Raw genomic sequence first — 19091 nt, 5'->3', positions numbered from 1 at the left:
CTTCCTCCTCCTCTTCCTCCTCCTCTCTCCTCCTCCTCCTCCTCCTCTTACTCCTCTTACTCCTCCTCCTCTCTCCTCCTCCTCCTCCTCTTCCTCCTCCTCCTCCTCCTCTTCCTCCTCTCTCCTCCTCTCTCCTTTTCCTCCTCTCCCCTCCTCCTCTTACTCTTCCTCTTCCTCCTCCTCTTCCTCCTCTCTCCTCCTCTCTCCTCTTCCTCCTCTCTCCTCCTCCTCTCTCCTCCTCCTCTTCCTCCTCTCTCCTCCTCTCTCCTCTTCCTCCTCTCTCCTCCTCCTCTCTCCTCCTCCTCTTCCTCCTCCTCCTCCTCCTCTTTCTCCTCTTCCTCCTCTCTCCTCCTCTCTCCTCCTCCTCTTCCTCCTCCTCTTCCTCCTCTCTCCTCCTCTTCCTCCTCTCTCCTCCTCCTCTTCCTCCTCCTCTTCCTCCTCTCTCCTCCTCTCGTCCTCTTCCTCCTCTCTCCTCCTCCTCCTCCTCCTCTTCCTCCTCCTCCTCCTCTTCCTCCTCTCTCCTCCTCCTCCTCCTCCTCCTCCTCTTCCTCCTCTTCCTCCTCTCTCCTCCTCCTCCTCTTCCTCCTCCTCTTCCTCCTCCTCTTCCTCCTCTCTCCTCCTCCTCTTCCTCCTCCTCCTCCTCATCCGTCACAATGAAATAAATTAAAACTTCGAAATATTTATTTATCTGCGTCTAAATGCATTTTATTTAAAAAAAATAAGTTCATTATTCATGGATGTGATTATTCCAGATTCATCGTAAACAGATCATCTCTACTTCGGTGTTTTACGCCGTCTGATTTATGCGGTGCTCCCTCTAGAGTAGGGGTGGGCAACTGGCTGCCCGGGGGCCACATGCGGCCCCTATCAACCCTCATTGTGTCCCTCAGGTCAATTCATTGAACACATGAAGAAAACATGACAAAATCTGAAATGAAAACCAGAAATATGTCCATAATAATATTTGATCACTGGTATATGTTGAGGTAAATTTGAAACATAATTGATTTGAATCGTTTTTGCATCCTACAATTTGGCCCCCTGGCAGTGAGAATTAAATGAATGTGGCCCTTGCTGTGACCATCCCTGCTCTAGAGGAATCCTCGGGTAACACGTTATACAGAGGCCAGTATGTGACGCAGCAGCAGGTCGTCTACAGGTCGAGTGATTAAAAAAAAAAAACTATTCGAGCCTTAATGTATCTCATGTACACGTAGCGTGCACAACAAACGCTCCAAACCGCCGCAGGATAAACAGTTCTGATGTCATGTGTGACATCACGTACATGTAGTTAAAAGCAAGTACACTCTGGGCTTTCATTTTAGAACATTATTTCCACACTAAAAGCATCAGGACCTCTAAGTAGCTAACATAACAGGACTGGGCCTGTGGGTCTCATCCTGCTGGTCGTTCACTCTTCAAACAGCAGATAAACATTAAAAACACGTGATGTCACTCTGATGTCACATGTTGCTTTAGTGTCAAACTCCTGAAGGTCACGTTTAAAAACTGTCTCTCAAAAGCAGATTTTTTTTTTAAATCAGCTTCATCGGAATGAGTCCCGGGGTCAGAGGTTAAACTCTTTTCCTCTGACAGTTAACGTTCAGGTTGATATGATATTGATTCCAGCTCTTCTTTAAAGTGATGAAGTTGAACTGTTGAACTCTTAATTCCTTCTCCTCTTTATTTTTTTTTGTTTTGTCTGATAAATTCCTCATTTTGTTTTTCTCTGATTATTTTGCAGCTCTCTTCTATCCACCATTGAATACTCTTTTATTGTGTATGACTTGTAATGTTCAAAATGTTACGCACTTAAAAACATAGGATGACATCACTCAAAAAGGCTGTCGAACTAACAAATTCAATATTTGAGTCGCATGTTTGAAATTCCATCATTTCCCATTTAAAAATACAACTTTTTAGGCTTTTATTTTGAAGGTTTGTACTGTCTGTAAGATGAGAGTACTATCTGTGTAGGTATGAATGTACACATACATGCATGCAAACATAAATTCATAAACATCTTTGAATGTTGAATGAATTAACAAGCAAATTGAAGATTCAAACAGTTTTTTTATTTTATTTTATTACAATTTTAAAGCATTAAGAAAAGTCAGAAAATGATGAATACGCCGGATAGAAAAATGAAAATGTGATTGTAGATTTGATTCTGATTGCTGTGTCGACGGCCACAGGTATAAAATATCTTAGGTAAAAGTGTCACAAATCAAACAGCGAGTGTGTGCAGCACACTGACATCAGGCTAAAGGCATTCTGGGTAGAGGAGTTCATGATTTGGCAGAGTAATAGTGATCAGGTGCTCAGACAGGTCCATCTGTGCAGTAGGGTTAGCATCGTCCACCTTCATGGCTTGGGGGGATTGTAATCTGAGGGGTGGTTTCCCTCACGGAGGCGCCCGAAGCAGCCGAGCAGCAAGTCGACCGCCATGCTGACGGTAGACTGAATGCCCTCCTCGGTCTTACCAAGGAGAGGATTCACCTCCACCAGGTCCACCGCCGACAGACGACCTGCGGTGGACACAGGTCACATGAATGTACACTTAAAAAACTTTTTTTAAAGACGCTTTTTGGCAGCCATCTTTGTTTGGATTCGATTACAGAATTTGAGCACCATGTTTCAGAGGACGTAAAATAAAAGAGATCATGAAAGGATTTTAATGACGAATGAAAATTAAAATAACAGTAAAAAGGAAACATTTTAAGAATATTTTTTTTCTGTCTTGGTCTGTTTTTTGGCCGTACCTGTCTCACGGAGGCACTCTGTGATGTAGACCCCCTCCCTGTATGACAGCCCGCCCACTACAGGTGTCCCGGTTGCTGGGGTAACAGTGGGGTCGATGGCATCGATGTCGTAGCTCAGGTGGATCGGTTTATTCCCTCTGAGAGAATTAAAAAAAACACATTCAGTGAGTTTCTCTGATTTGTTCGGTGTCTGATTGTCTTTGTTTAAAAATACTTTTTCTATCTTTACTTTAAAGGTCACATAAAATCTATAATCCACTTCTCCATGTTCCTCTAACTCTAACATGTGTCTCTAGTCCGTCTACAAACCCCCCAATGATGAGAAAAGTCCATCCTCTCCATCTTCTGCCTGCTCCACTTTTCAGAAAATGTGTGCTCAAACAGGCCGTTTGGAGAGTTTCCCTTCATGACATCACAAAGGGCAGTAGCCCCTCCCCCAGGTGGGTGACACTCCCACAGCTAGGTGTTTGTTCTGCCCTCTGAGTCTGCCTTCTCACCATAAACAATAGGACATGGAGCGAGAAAGACCAAGACCCAAGCCCTTCCAGAGAGGGGGCGTGGTCAGACACAGCTCATTTACATATTTAAAGCTACAGACACAGAAACAGCCTGTTCTGAGTGGAAAGAGCAGCAAGAGTGAGAGCGATGAGTGGGTGGAGCTCACCTGGAGGACAGGTAGTCACACGTCTCCTCCATCACTCTGGACACTCCGAGCTGATCCACCTCTGACATAGAGAACATCTTCACCCCGAGCTCCTTCAGGATGTAACTGTCAAAATAATACAGAAATACATGTCGAGTGTTTGATATGAAACTGATAAGGACTGTACATAAAGTATAACCATATTTAAGTAGATTATTATTAAATTCAGGACAAGTTTAAAAACAAGTTCTTGTTCTACAATCAACATCGTCAACTGTATTGAAGGCAATAGCCTGTTAGCTTGTTAGCAGCCTGTTAGCTGAGCTAGCACATTGTCATACAGTCTCTCCAAAATCCGCCGCAACAGTTCTATTTATTACACATCGAATATCACAGAGATTCCCACAGGAATGAGTGGACTTCCTGTCGTCTCAGTACAAATTAGTGCATTGAAACGAGGCCCGGAATGAATTCCATACATTCCTGCGGGAGTCTCCATTCAAATAAAACTACAGAAAATGGTGAAATATACTGTATGTAAACTTACTGCTCTCCAGGGTCCACGTCTCTCAGGCCGATGTAGACCAGATCTTTGACCGAGATGCACGGTTTGAGCCACGAGAAGCTCGGCAGCACAGGAACCTGTCCACAAAAAAAGATTATATGTAGGAGAGAAGAGAAAGGTCCAAATACTGAGGTAAAAAATCTGAATTTTGGGAATAAAGTGAAAATACAATTTTGAGAACATTGGAATGTCAATTTCCTGAAATGATTAAACACGTAGTCTAAAAATAAACACAGAAAACTGAACATGTTGTATGACAGTGTTTGTCTGTTGTGATATTCTCACACTGGACTGCAGCTCTTTCACGAGGAATGACAAGGGCTGTCCGTGCAGGTTGCCGGTCGACGTGGTCAGCGGCGTGTTGATGTCAGCGTGGGCGTCGACCCAGACGATACCCAGTTGTCCCACCGCCGCCGAGTGACCGTGAATGGAGCCGATCGCCAGACTGGAGGGAAGCATGAAAACAAGAATCAGAGACGAGAGAGGTCTTCATCATGACAAGTGAAAACTCTTGGTTGGGGCGCTGGTGGGGCAGTGGTTAGTGTGAGCGCGCCCTATGTACGGAGGATGTGGTCCCAGGTTCAAATCCCACCTGTGGCTCCTTTCCTGCATGTCATTCCCCACTCTCTCTCCCTGATTTCCAACTCTGTCCACTGTGTAGTCAGAAACCAGGGAGAGAGAGCGGGGAATGACATGCGGAAAGAGGCCACGGGTGGAAGTGAAGCCAGGCCTCGCGCTCGAGACGACAGCCTCAATACATGGGGCGTGCGCCCTAACCATTACGCCACCAACGCGCCCCTAAAAAAATATATATTTGCTGATTAATGGACTAAACTGTTGGGTGATAACATCTGAAGTACGACCCTCCGAGTTGTTCTGAGTGGAAGCAGGAAGTGGTATTCATCTTAAAATAGTCCCTCTGTTATTGAGCTCACTTTCTGTCTGTGATGATTGTGTCTGAGCGACGTCATGTCCTCCTGAATGAAGTCAAACTGAAGGACTCGAGTCACTCTGTACACATTTGATTAAATATAACATTCATTTATATTTCTGATTCTGTATTTGCACACGAGTGCTGTGTATGAAAGCATTTTGTATTTAAAGGTTGAAGTTCAGAGCAGTTTGTTTTGTTGGTGGATGATTGACAGACGGAGCTGAACACACACAACGGTTCATCGTTTTAACTCGTTGACTTTGAGGTTCAGGTTCAGATAGAAGACGCTCACACTCATATCTGAGACCAGACCATCTGAGGCCCCCCGACTTGAGTATGTGAGGCCCCATAACCTTCTGATCTGAAGCCCCCACCTGAACATCTGAGGGCCCCACCTGAGTGTCTGAGGCCCCCAACCTGACCACCTGAGGACCCATAACCTGAGGAACTGAGGCCCCCAACTTGAGTATGTAAGGCCCCCACCTGAGCATCTGAGCCCCCCACCTAAGGATCTTAGGCCCCCACTTGAGGATCTTAGGCCTCCACCTGAGGATCTGAGGCCCCCGACTTGGGGGTCTGAGGCCCCCACCTGAGGGTCTGAGGCCCCCACCTGAGGATCTTAGGCCTCCACCTGAGGATCTGAGGCCCCCACCTGAGGATCTTAGGCCCCCACTTGAGGATCTTAGGCCCCCGACTTCAGGATCTGTGGCCCCCTCCCAACCTGAGGATCGGGGGCCCCCAACTTTAGGGCCGGCCTTTATTTGATAGGACAGTGGGTAGAGATGGAAATTGTTGGTCGCAGTCTGTATTAATTCTGTACTACACACACACACACACACACACACACACACACACACACACACACACACACACACACACACACACACACACACACACACACACACACACACCTGTGATCTCCTCCCAGCATCACAGTCGTGTGTCCGTCCTTCTTCACTAGCTGCACCGCCTGCGACAGCCTCTGGTTGAAGCCGCCGACCGCCTTCAAGTTTTTCAGCACGCCCTCCGGCCCGTCAAGCTCCGCCTCTTCGAACGCCAGGTTCCCATAATCCTTCACTGCACATTCTGCAACACATAAACAGAACAAACATCAACATACTGCACCTTTAATACTCTGTTTCTTTAAAGTATCTACCAATCACATGAGCTCATGAAAGCTTCCCGATAGGCTGATTATTGTTTTCACAGAATGCTCTCTGTTTGAACATCAACAGGCTGCAGCTCGTGTGTGTGTGGAGGTGGTTTCATTTTGTGATTCAAAGTCAACAAAACTTACAGACAGAACAACCTGCTGCCAGTGAAACACACACACTCACACACACACACACACACACACACACACACACACACACACACACACACACACACACACACACACACACACACACACACACACACACGTACACAGTACTGTTTGTCATTGCAGTTCCCGTTAAAGGAGTGGTCATCAAGATAAAAATAAAAAAAACACTCAAACTGAAAGTAACTTGAAATCTTGGCTGCACATCAAGAACCCAGCCGAGCAGAAAGAGGAAGCCAGAAGCCAGAAGAGAGAGAGTGCAGAGAGAGTGCAGAGAGAGTGCATAGAGAGTGCATAGAGTTTATTAAAACCTTCTGCTTCTGCAGCCAGCCCCTAGTGGACACTCAAGGGACTGCAGCAGAGGACAAACTAACATCACTCCATCTTGAATCTTTGTAGAAACTGATCTCAGATCTGCTCTCTCCATCTGAGTGATGTTAAACATTAAGCTTTCAGCAGCAATGCATTATGGTCTAAATCGCTCGGCTGGTGAGTAGTGATCAACGGTTGCTCATTATACTTTTTATACAATGCATCACCCCCTCCCGTTTTCCACCAAGAACTTTGGACTAAAAACTCTGTACACTCAGTTTACTGCACATTGCACATACTGCACAAGTTCACTTTTTCTTTAAATTTTATTGTATTTTATTTACTACCTTTTGCACAATTTAGAATTTATTACTGTAAATATTATTTATTATTATTTTATCTATTTTTACCTTATCTTATTTTACCTTATTCTGGTTGTATTGCACCGCGGGATAATAAATATAAATATTATTTATTATTATTTTATCTATTTTTACCTTATATTATTTTACCTTATTCTGGTTGTATTGCACCGCGGGATAATAAATATAAATATTATTTATTATTATTTTATCTATTTTTACCTTATCTTATTTTACCTCATTCTGGTTGTATTGCACCGCGGGATAATACATATAAATTTTATTTATTATTATTTTATCTATTTTTACCTTATCTTATTTTACCTTATTCTGGTTGTATTGCACCGCGGGATAATAAATATAAATATTATTTATTATTATTTTATCTATTTTTACCTTATCTTATTTTACCTTATTCTGGTTGTATTGCACCGCGGGATAATAAATATAAATATTATTTATTATTATTTTATCTATTTTTACCTTATCTTATTTTACCTCATTCTGGTTGTTTTGCACCGCGGGACGGAGACAAATGAAATTTTGATTCCACTGTATGTCTGGCATATTTTGAAATTGACAATAAAGTTGACTTTGACTTTGACTTTGACTTTGACCACACGGAAGTTAGACACACACACACACACACACACACACACACACACACACAGAGACACACACACACACACACACACACACACACACACACACACACACACAGAGACACACACACACACACACACACACACACACACACACACACAGAGACACACACACACACACACACACACACACACACACACACACACACACACACACACACACACACACACACAGAGACACACACAGAGACACACACACCTAGCTCGTGCAGTTTGGGCAGCAGTCCTGCAGCTCGGATCAGGTCCGGTCCCCTCTCGACCCCGCCGCGAGGCTGCAGAGAGGAAGAAGAGGAGGAAGAGTTACAGCTCTGACCACACCCCCACACACACACACACACACACACACACACACACACACACACACACACACACACACACACACACACACACACACACACACACACACACACACACACACACCTGTCCCTTGCTGAAAGGAGCTCCGATGATCCCCACAGAGCTCTTGGTGTGGAGGCTCTGTCTTCTGACAGAACAGAACTGCTGCAGAATCCTTGCGCTCCTCATGTTGACTGTCGACCCGACACGCACCAGGCTGTCCTATATACTACCACGTGACGTCACCACCTGGGCGGAGGGAGAGAGAGAGAGGAAGAGAGAGAGGAAGAGAGAGAGGAAGAGAGAGAGGAAGAGAGAGAGCAAGAGAGAGAGGAAGAGAGAGAGAGGAAGAGAGAGGGAGAGAGAGAGAGACAGAGGGAGGGAGGGAGACAGAGAGACAGGAAGAGAGAGAGAGGAAGAGAGGGAGAGAGAGAGAGAGACAGAGGGAGGGAGGGAGACAGAGAGACAGGAAGAGAGACAGAGAGAGAGAGAGAGACAGAGAGAGAGAATGAGGAAGACAAAGAGAGAGAGTGTGTGAGGGAGAGAGTGTGAGGGAGAGAGGGAGAGAGAGAGAGAGAGAGAGACAGAGAGCGAGAGAGAGAGAGGAAGCGAGAGAGACAGAGAGTGTGAGGTCACTTCAGTTTGTCTACCTTCAAAATAAAAGCAGTTTGTCCAGCTTCAAAATAAAAGCATCAAACTTCAGTTTGTCCACCTTCAAAATGAAAGCACCACCCTTCAGTTTGTCTACCTTCAAAATAAAAGCACCACCATTCAGTTTGTTCTACCTTCAAAATAAAAGCACCACCCTTCATTTTGTTCTACCTTCAAAATAAAAGCACCACCCTTCAGTTTGTCTACCTTCAAAATAAAAGACGTTTGTCCAGCTTCAAAATAAAAGCATCACACTTCAGTGTGTCTACCTAAAAAATAAAAGCAGTTTGTCCAGCTTCAAAATAAAAGCATCACACTTCAGTTTGTCCACCTTCAAAATAAAAGCAGTTTGTCCAGCTTCAAAATAAAAGCATCCCACTTCAGTTTGTCCGCCTTCAAAATAAAAGCATCACACTTCAGTTTGTCCAGCTTCAAAATAAAAGCATGACTCTTCAGTTTGTCCACCTTCAAAATAAAAGCATCACTCTTCAGTTTGTTCTACTTTCAAATTAAAAGCACCACCCTTCAGTTTGTTCTACCTTCAAAATAAAAGCACCACCCTTCAGTTTGTCTACCTTCAAAATAAAAGCAGTTTGTCCACCTTCAAAATAAAAGGTATCACACTTCAGTTTGTCCACCCTCAAAATAAAAGCATCACTCTTCAGTTTGTCCACCTTCAAAATAAAAGCATCGCACTTCAGTTTGTTCTACCTTCAAATTAAAAGCACCACCCTTCAGTTTGTTCTACCTTCAAAATAAAAGCACCACCCTTCAGTTTGTCTACATTCAAAATAAAAGCACCACCCTTCAGTTTGTTCTACCTTCAAAATAAAAGCACCACTCTTCAGTTTGTCCACCTTCAAAATAAAAGGTATCACACTTCAGTTTGTCTACCTTCAAAATAAAAGCACCACCCTTCATTTTGTTCTACCTTCAAAATAAAAGCACCACACTTCAGTTTGTCTACCTTCAAAATAAAGGACGTTTGTCCAGCTTCAAAATAAAGCATCACACTTCAGTTTGTCTACCTTAAAAATAAAAGCAGTTTGTCCAGCTTCAAAATAAAAGCATCACACTTCAGTTTGTCTACCTTAAAAATAAAAGCAGTTTGTCCAGCTTCAAAATAAAAGCATCCCACTTTAGTTTGTCCACCTTCAAAATAAAAGCACCACCCTTCAGTTTGTCCAGCTTCAAAATAAAAGCATCACTCTTCAGTTTGTCCACCTTCAAAATAAAAGCATCACACTTCAGTTTGTTCTACCTTCAAATTAAAAGCACCACCCTTCAGTTTGTTCTACCTTCAAAATAAAAGCACCACCCTTCATTTTGTTCTACCTTCAAAATAAAAGCACCACCCTTCAGTTTGTCTACCTTCAAAATAAAAGCACCACCCTTTATTTTGTTCTACCTTCAAAATAAAAGCACCACCCTTCAGTTTGTCTACCTTCAAAATAAAAGCATCACACTTCAGTTTGTCTACCTTCAAAATAAAAGCACCACCCTTCAGTTTGTCTACCTTCAAAATAAAAGACGTTTGTCTACCTTCAAAATAAAAGCATCACACTTCAGTTTGTCCACCTTCAAATTAAAAGCACCACCCTTCAGTTTGTTCAACCTTCAAAATAAAAGCACCACCCTTCAGTTTGTCTACCTTCAAAATAAAAGCACCACCCTTCAGTTTGTCTACCTTCAAATTAAAAGCACCACCCTTCAGTTTGTTCAACCTTCAAAATAAAAGCACCACCCTTCAGTTTGTCTACCTTCAAAATAAAAGACGTTTGTCTACCTTCAAAATAAAAGCATCACACTTCAGTTTGTCCACCTTCAAAATAAAAGCATCACTCTTCAGTTTGTCCACCTTCAAAATAAAAGCATCACACTTCAGTTTGTTCTACCTTCAAATTAAAAGCACCACCCTTCAGTTTGTTCTACCTTCAAAATAAAAGCACCACCCTTCAGTTTGTCTACTTTCAAAATAAAAGCATCACACTTCAGTTTGTCTACCTTCAAAATGAAAGCACCACCCTTCATTTTGTTCTACCTTCAAAATAAAAGCACCACCCTTCAGTTTGTCTACAAAATAAAAGCAGTTTGTCCAGCTTCAAAATAAAAGCACCACCCTTCATTTTGTTCTACCTTCAAAATAAAAGCACCACCCTTCATTTTGTTCTACCTTCAAAATAAAAGCACCACCCTTCAGTTTGTCTACCTTCAAAATAAAAACACCACCCTTCAGTTTGTCTACCTTCAAAATAAAAGCACCACCCTTCATTTTGTTCTACCTTCAAAATAAAAGCACCACCCTTCAGTTTGTTCTACCTTCAAAATAAAAGCACCACCCTTCAGTTTGTCTACCTTCAAAATAAAAGCATCACACTTCAGTTTGTCTACCTTCAAAATAAAAGCACCACCCTTCATTTTGTTCTACCTTCAAAATAAAAGCATCACACTTCAGTTTGTCCACCTTCAAAATAAAAGCATCACTCTTCAGTTTGTCCACCTTCAAAATAAAAGCATCACACTTCAGTTTGTTCTACCTTCAAATTAAAAGCACCACCCTTCAGTTTGTTCTACCTTCAAAATAAAAGCACCACCCTTCAGTTTGTCTACCTTCAAAATAAATGCATTACACTTCAGTTTGTCTACCTTCAAAATAAAAGCACCACCCTTCATTTTGTTCTACCTTCAAAATAAAAGCATCACACTTCAGTTTGTCTACCTTCAAAATAAAAGCACCACTCTTCAGTTTGTCCACCTTCAAAATAAAAGCATCACACTTCAGTTTGTCCACCTTCAAAATAAAAGCAGTTTGTCCAGCTTCAAAATAGAAGCATCACACTTCAGTTTGTCTACCTTCAAAATAAAAGCACCACTCTTCAGTTTGTCCACCTTCAAAATAAAAGCATCACTCTTCAGTTTGTTCTACCTTCAAATTAAAAGCACCACCCTTCAGTTTGTCTACCTTAAAAATAAAAGCAGTTTGTCCAGCTTCAAAATAAAAGCATCACACTTCAGTTTGTCTACCTTCAAAATAAAAGCATCACCCTTCAGTTTGTTCTACCTTCAAAATAAAAGCACCACCCTTCAGTTTGTCTACCTTCAAATTAAAAGCACCACCCTTCAGTTTGTTCAACCTTCAAAATAAAAGCACCACCCTTCAGTTTATCTACCTTCAAAATAAAAGACGTTTGTCCACCTTCAAAATAAAAGCATCACACTTCAGTTTGTCCACTTTCAAAATAAAAGCATCACTCTTCAGTTTGTCCACCTTCAAAATAAAAGCATCACACTTCAGTTTGTTCTACCTTCAAATTAAAAGCACCACCCTTCAGTTTGTTCTACCTTCAAAATAAAAGCACCACCCTTCAGTTTGTCTACCTTCAAAATAAAAGCATCACACTTCAGTTTGTCTACCTTCAAAATAAAAGCACCACCCTTCATTTTGTTCTACCTTCAAAATAAAAGCATCACACTTCAGTTTGTCTACCTTCAAAATAAAAGCATCACTCTTCAGTTTGTCCACCTTCAAAATAAAGCATCACACTTCAGTTTGTCCACCTTCAAAATAAAAGCAGTTTGTCCAGCTTCAAAATAGAAGCATCACACTTCAGTTTGTCTACCTTCAAAATAAAAGCACCACTCTTCAGTTTGTCCACCTTCAAAATAAAAGCATCACACTTCAGTTTGTTCAACCTTCAAAATAAAAGCACCACCCTTCATTTTGTTCTACCTTCAAAATAAAAGCACCACCCTTCAGTTTGTCCACCTTCAAAATAAAAGCACCACCTTTCAGTTTGTCTACCTTCAAAATAAAAGCACCACCCTTCAGTTTGTCTACCTTCAAAATAAAAGCAGTTTGTCCAGCTTCAAAATAAAAGCATCACACTTCAGTTTGTCTACCTTCAAAATAAAAGCACCACTCTTCAGTTTGTCCACCTTCAAAATAAAAGCATCACACTTCAGTTTGTCTACCTTCAAAATAAAAGCACCACCCTTCATTTTGTTCTACCTTCAAAATAAAAGCACCACCCTTCAGTTTGTCTACCTTCAAAATAAAAGCACCACCCTTCATTTTGTTCTACCTTCAAAATAAAAGCACCACCCTTCAGTTTGTCTACCTTCAAAATAAAAGCATCACACTTCAGTTTGTCTAGACACAGACATCCTGTACAAGAAGGGCCAATGTCGAATTCACCTGCTGAGGCGACTGAGGTCCTTTGGAGTGTGCAGGACTCTGCTACGGACTTCTTATGACACTGTGGTGGCGTCTGCACTTTTCTATGCAGTGGGTCTGCTGGGGAGGAGGAGCACAGAGAGAGACAGGAAGAGACTGAACAGACTGGTCAGGAGGGTGTTAGTACGTATTTTCATGGATTCATTCATCTTGATAATTTTGTGGACATATTAAATTGTGCACATACACTTTCAATTGTGTCAACCATCTCACAGTAATTCTTCTTTTGGGTCTGTGAAGCTGTTTAGATAGGAGCCAACTATATGTTGTCAACAACTGTTTGCTAGACAGAGAGTCTACATCTGTTACGTGTACAAATCAGTGTCATGTCATCTTTATTGTTTTATAGTGATGTACCCAAATGGAAAGGAATTTGTGGGCTGTACCTTCCAGCAGAATATAAGCAGCACTGTGTGATGAAGACTTTGCCATTTTGCCCATGATGGCCACTTTGCCAATGATTGTGAGATCTTGGTCAGCATGGGTCAGCGATGGTCTGCACTTTGTCAGCCATGTGTGTTGTGTTTCTGTGTTGTCTGACCATGGCTGAATAAATCTAAGATGATCCACAGTCTGTTTCACCATTTCATCATTGTTCATCTACTACAGAAATAACCCCCACCTAACAAAGGGCAGTTCTGTATTGGACTGTCCTCTGGTGAAGCTGACATCCATCATGGACAACCCCTCTCACCCCCTGCATGACACTGTGGGGGCCCCTGTGGGGGCCCTGTGGGGGTCCTGAGCAGCTCCTTCAGCAGCAGACTGAGACACCCACCCCGCAAGACTGAGCGCTAGCGCAGGTCGTTCATACCATCTGAAGTCAGACTGTTTAATCAGACTGTTTAACAACATCACCACCTCATGACTCATTTCAACAATGCTACACACTGTGTGTGTTTTTAATACATACATAAGTGTACATACCTTGTCTTATTCTATTATTGTACTTTTTCACCCCTTTTTTTAACTGATGTATGATTTTTAACTTCTTGTTATTTTTAACATTATTGTTTCCCCCATGGGGATCGATAAAGTTTATCTTTATCTTTATCATCCTCTGGTGTTGAAAAATGAAGCCAAAGCTTAGGTGCAAAATCCTGCAGTTCCTCCAGTGTCCACTAGGGGCTGGCAGTGGAGATTATAGAGTCTGATGGGGCCCTAGGCAAAGATCCATGGGGGGGGGGGGGGGTTCCCTCCAACCAGCGTTCATCACCATCATGTCTGCCCGTGTCCCAACAATTACTCCTGTTCTTTGTTCTCTCCTATAGACGGATAATTCCCTCCTCTTTCATATTTTTTGATTTCATTGACTAACGTTGTTTTCACAGTATTGATGCGGGGCAACGAGAGTGAGTGCGGTCAGATAGGGGGGCCCTTAGGGAGTTTTTATACTGTCGTTGCAAAATTAGCACATTCTGGGTCACACTGCTATGGCTCTAAGTTCGTGAGCCCCCAAGCAGTTGCCTGTTGACAAGCAGCACCTCTAGAGGCTGGCTGCAGAAGCACAGGAAGTCACATACACACCCATTCTAAAAAGCCTGTTTTTACAGCAGAGATGAACATGTTTACAGCCTGGTTCAAAAAACCAAATAGGTGTGATTAGCTCATGTCTGGATGGACACACACCTGTACGGGGGTGAATGTTTTGATGACTCATCAGTTTTGATTTGATGAAGGATAAGAGTTATTCACAATAAGGCGTGTAGCTGACCTGATTGACAGGTGGGCGCGGTGTAACGGTTTGTCAGGAGGTTTAAAACCCGTTTATGTACTGTAACACACTTCTGGTTATTTTTACATGGAAACACACACTGCTTCATTCAATCTTATAAAGGGCATAAAGAAGCAAAGCACATTAACATAATTTCAGCTTCCCCACTTTCTAATAATGAGCAGTCATAAGTAAATATAAACGATGGTCATGTGGAATAAGGTGGTCATGTGACTGTTGTGACCTTAGTTTAAAGTGTGACTTAAACTTGAAGTTCATGACCTCAGGCTGACTCCGTGCTGGACAACACCACATTCCTGCAGGTATCTGTGTGTGAATCAACATGTTTTTGGTCAGGAGGGTCGTGAATCAGTCAAAACAAATTCTTCAGAAGAGGAAGTTCACTCCCTTTATCAGAAATGGATTTAAAATTAATACTTGCTGTCAGAATGAAAGTGAAGGAACAAGTTTACTGGCAGCTCACTGCTTGACCACAGAAAAAAAAAAAACCTTATGAAAGTGAGAGAAACAGGAAGTGAAGCATGGACACACACAGCTTATGTGTTACGCAATCTTAATCTGGGTGGTACAGAGAGCTGAAGAAAGTCTTGCAACATTCCTGATAGCTTTAGTAAAATCTGAGGAGAATTTCCTCTAGGTCCCCGCCACATTTCAGAGAATATGGAAATAAATTCACAGGGTCAGCGTTCTCAGAGAGCTCTACTCGATTTAGTTTCATTCTGAGTAAAACAAACAGAGACTGAGTTTGAAAAACAACTTTACTTTTTCATGCAGATGTACAAATGTTCCATCAGATCACCGCTGATGTGTGTGTGTGTGTGTGTGTTAAAAGTAGCTCTGCAGCGGTTCTCCCAGGATGTTCTCCATTTCCTGGACCACTTTCTGCACATGCTGCTCACACTCCTCACACTCGTCTGAAACACACAAACACATCAGTATCATGTTTCATGGCAACCACAAACAAAAACAAAAAAACGTTGCACACTGCTCGACACTGATCAAGAGTAAAAATGCTTTCGGTTCTGAGATGAGACTGACACTGTGTGTGTGTGTGTGTGTGTGTGTGTGGTGTGTGTGTGTGTGTGTGTGTGTGTGTGTGTGTGTGTGTGTGTGTGTGTGTGTGTGTGTGTGTGTGTGTGTGTGTACTCACCCTCCATCAGTTCAGCAGGAAGGGGATGGTCTCGGGCAGCAGCACCATGTAGTTCTCCTTCAGTTTGGACGCCAGCTCCATAAGCACCAACAGGGAGGAGAAACGCACCTAAGGGGGGGGGGGAGTGGGGTTAACTACCTGTACTACACTTAAAAAAACTCCTTTGCAAAAGTTTAAAATGCCCTGCGAGGCAATGCTCAGGGCACAGTGAGCTCAGGCTAGGAGGCCTGCCAGGTGTGTGTGTGTCACCTTGGCGTCCGTGTGTCTGGTCTTCAGCAGGATCTGGTAGTTCAGAGTTTTTCCACAGAGTGTCGTCACTCAGAGCCACAGAGAACTGACCCACACACGGGACCAGGTGCTGAGTCACCCTCTGCTGGTACGCCTCGACTCCCCCCACTTTGTTCTCCAGCTGTGGAAATACAAGAGGAACGAGTCAGCGTACAGATAACGAGTCAACGAGTCAGTGTACAGGTAACGAGTCAGTGTACAGGCTACCAGTCAACGAGTCAGTGTACAGGTTACGAGTCAACGAGTCAGTGTACAGGTTACGAGTCAACGAGTCAGTGTACAGGTTACGAGTCAACGGGTCAGTGTACAGGTTACGAGTCAACGAGTCAGTGTACAGGTTACGAGTCAGTGTACAGATAACGAGTCAACGAGTCAGTGTACAGGTTACCAGTCAACGAGTCAGTGTACAGGTTACCAGTCAACGAGTCAGTGTACAGGTTACCAGTCAACGAGTCAGTGTACAGGTTACCAGTCAACGAGTCAGTGTACAGGTTACCAGTCAACGAGTCAGTGTACAGGTTACGAGTCAGTGTACAGATAACGAGTCAACGAGTCAGTGTACAGGTTACCAGTCAACGAGTCAGTGTACAGGTTACGAGTCAGCGTACAGATAACGAGTCAACGAGTCAGTGTACAGGTTACCAGTCAACGAGTCAGTGTACAGGTTACCAGTCAACGAGTCAGTGTACAGTCAACGAGTCAGTGTACAGGTTACGAGTCAACGAGTCAGTGTACAGGTTACGAGTCAGCGTACAGATAACGAGTCAACGGGTCAGTGTACAGGTAACTAGTCAGAGTACAGGTAACAAGTCAGAGTACAGGTAACTAGTCAGAGTACAGGTAACTAGTCAGAGTACAGGTAACGAGTCAGAGTACAGGTAACGAGTCAGAGTACAGGTAACGAGTCAGAGTACAGGTAAGGAGTGAATGAGTCAGAGTACAGGTAACGAGTCAACAAGCCATTTAAAGAAAACAAGTCCAAGAGAAGTACACAGTGTTTCCAACAGCATGACAAAGGAGGTCAATTACCTGATAACAAGTTAACAAGTCATTTCAGAGACTAGGAGTTAACGAGTCAAATCCAAGAAAACGAGTCTGTTTTAAGTAAAATAAGCCAGGTCCTGGGTCACCCTGTGATGATGACACCTGGACTCCGCCCCACTGTGTTCTGCAGCTGTTAAAAACCCTAAGTGTTACCGGGTCGTTTCAGAGCGTCAACAAGTCGGGTCAAAGCAAACAACTCTCAGATCATGGAGGTCGAGTCAGGTCACAGAGGTCGAGTCATCTGATGACTTGATGTAACATTAAATCAGAGTTCAAAAAAAGAAGAAGTGATGAATCTAGATTCTGAGAAGTTGGATTAAAAAAAACATGCTGACGGAAAATATGACCACATGACCTTTCTCCATCCTTTCTCTGGCAGATTGAACTAGCTTTCATTTATTAAAATGTGGTCTGAGAGTCATCAGGACTCTGCAGGTGTCTGAATCTGAGTGGTGAGTCAGATGTATGATCTGTCTGAGGCGTGTGTCCCTGGGTCTCACCTGGTCGATGAGCGGCCCCAGCAGGGCGTCGGCTCGCTCCCTGCTCAGGAATCTGTGCGAGTCGTAGAGGAGAAGATTTTGTGCAGACAGTCGAGGGCGAGCTGCAGCAGCAGACAGCTCTTCTCTTCAGCTCGACTCGACGGAAAACAGCGACTCGTCTGACAAAACGAAGACAGAAAAATAACATTTAAATTTGAATTCATCAAACAACAGAGTGAGAGAGAGAGAGAGAGAGAGAGAGAGACAGAGAGAGATAGACACAGAGAGAGAGAGAGAGACAGAGAGAGACAGAGAGAGAGAGACAGAGAGAGAGAGAGACACAGAGAGAGAGAGAGAGAGAGAGAGAGACAGAGAGAGATAGACACAGAGAGAGAGAGAGAGAGAGAGAGACAGAGAGACAGAGAGAGAGACACAGAGAGAGAGAGAGAGAGAGAGAGAGAGAGAGAGAGAGACAGAGAGAGAGAGAGAGAGAGAGACAGAGAGAGAGAGAGAGAGAGAGAGAGAGACAGAGAGACAGAGAGAGAGACACAGAGAGAGAGAGAGAGAGAGACAGAGAGAGAGAGAGAGAGAGAGAGAGAGACAGAGAGAGAGAGAGAGACAGAGAGAGAGAGAGAGAGAGACAGAGAGAGAGAGAGAGAGAGAGAGAGAGAAACAAACTTGACTCTTAGAAGTCTCTGTGAACTTGAATCACATCCGGAAAAAGTTTCATTCTCAGGAATCAAACTTCTTCCTTTTTATGAAGTTTCTAACTTCTGTTTTTTAGCTTGAGCTAAAATCTAAAATCGTCCTAAAAGCGGCGTGCCCTGCACGATGGGCGGAGCTGTCCCAGTGTTTCCACACATACGATGAGACGATACCTGATTCCTCTAATCTGAACGACATCATCCATTAAACAGAACGTAAACGCCAGCGTCGAGGAGTCGAGCGCTCCGGTCGGTCTCACCTGTCTTTGACGTGTTTGTGAGTCTCAGCAGGTCGGCGAACGGTTTCACTAAGTTCCCAGCGAAGAGGACGAAGAGTCCTTTGAGGCGTTCGGCGACGCAGTCGGAGAGACGATAAAACGTTAGCAGACGATCTTTGCAGTCAGATTTACTCCAGTCGAACAGCTGCACAGAGGAAAACATCTGGATCACACACCTGACATCGACCAATGAGAGAGGCAAGATGTCATCGTCAGACGGAGGTCGTTACCTTGAAGAAGAGCGGTCCTGAACGTCACCTCCGACAGCTTCATCACCATGGAGACCAGACAGTCGATCACGCTGCCCTCCACCGCCGCCGTCTTCTCCAGGTCGCCCTGAAAAAACACGCCAGAGCCGACCCGTTAGCTAGGATCAGGACCAGGTCTCGGTCTGATGACCCGTTAGCTAGGATCAGGACCAGGTCTCGTCTGATGACCCGTTAGCTAGGATCAGGACCAGGTCTCAGTCTGATGACCCGTTAGCTAGGATCAGGACCAGGTCTCGTCTGATGACCCGTTAGCTAGGATCAGGACCAGGTCTCAGTCTGATGACCTGTTAGCTAGGATCAGGACCAGGTCTCGTCTGATGACCCGTTAGCTAGGATCAGAACCAGGTCTCGGTCTGATGACC

General features: G+C 43.6%; 1 protein-coding gene and 1 non-coding gene across 2 annotated transcripts; both read right to left on the bottom strand.

The window, feature by feature from the left end:
- Positions 1 to 2053: 2053 nt before the first annotated feature.
- Positions 2054 to 8143, bottom strand: arg1 (arginase 1). Its single transcript, XM_020626993.3, has 8 exons — positions 7982 to 8143; positions 7761 to 7833; positions 5816 to 5990; positions 4256 to 4415; positions 3953 to 4047; positions 3427 to 3531; positions 2763 to 2899; positions 2054 to 2528 (listed from the first exon to the last, which is right to left on the bottom strand). The coding sequence occupies exons 1-8, from the start codon at positions 8084 to 8086 to the stop codon at positions 2365 to 2367; spliced, it is 1014 nt and encodes a 337-aa protein (XP_020482649.1). The 5' UTR covers positions 8087 to 8143; the 3' UTR covers positions 2054 to 2364.
- A 7114-nt stretch (positions 8144 to 15257) lies between these two features.
- Positions 15258 to 18787, bottom strand: LOC109978746 (uncharacterized). The gene is made up of 6 exons (XR_010665889.1): positions 18691 to 18787; positions 18443 to 18605; positions 17500 to 17657; positions 15917 to 16076; positions 15668 to 15775; positions 15258 to 15431 (listed from the first exon to the last, which is right to left on the bottom strand). It is a non-coding gene; the product is annotated as an uncharacterized protein (transcript).
- Between the last annotated feature and the right edge of the window lie 304 nt (positions 18788 to 19091).

This window comes from Labrus bergylta, unplaced genomic scaffold, assembly GCF_963930695.1.
Source record: "Labrus bergylta unplaced genomic scaffold, fLabBer1.1 SCAFFOLD_215, whole genome shotgun sequence".
Taxonomy (NCBI): Eukaryota; Metazoa; Chordata; class Actinopteri; order Labriformes; family Labridae; genus Labrus; species Labrus bergylta.
This window is presented reverse-complemented; position numbering and strand designations above follow the sequence as displayed.

Excerpts from the sequence above, each read along its gene's own strand:
- arg1 (XM_020626993.3), bottom strand. The coding sequence starts at position 8,086 with ATGAGGAGCGCAAGGATTCTGCAGCAGTTCTGTTCTGTCAGAAGACAG. Across the intron at positions 7,834-7,981 it reads CTCCTTTCAGCAAGGGACAG|CCTCGCGGCGGGGTCGAGAG; the intron begins GTGTGTGTGTGT and ends TCCTCTCTGCAG. Across the intron at positions 4,048-4,255 it reads TGAAAGAGCTGCAGTCCAGT|GTTCCTGTGCTGCCGAGCTT; the intron begins GTGAGAATATCA and ends TTTTGTGGACAG.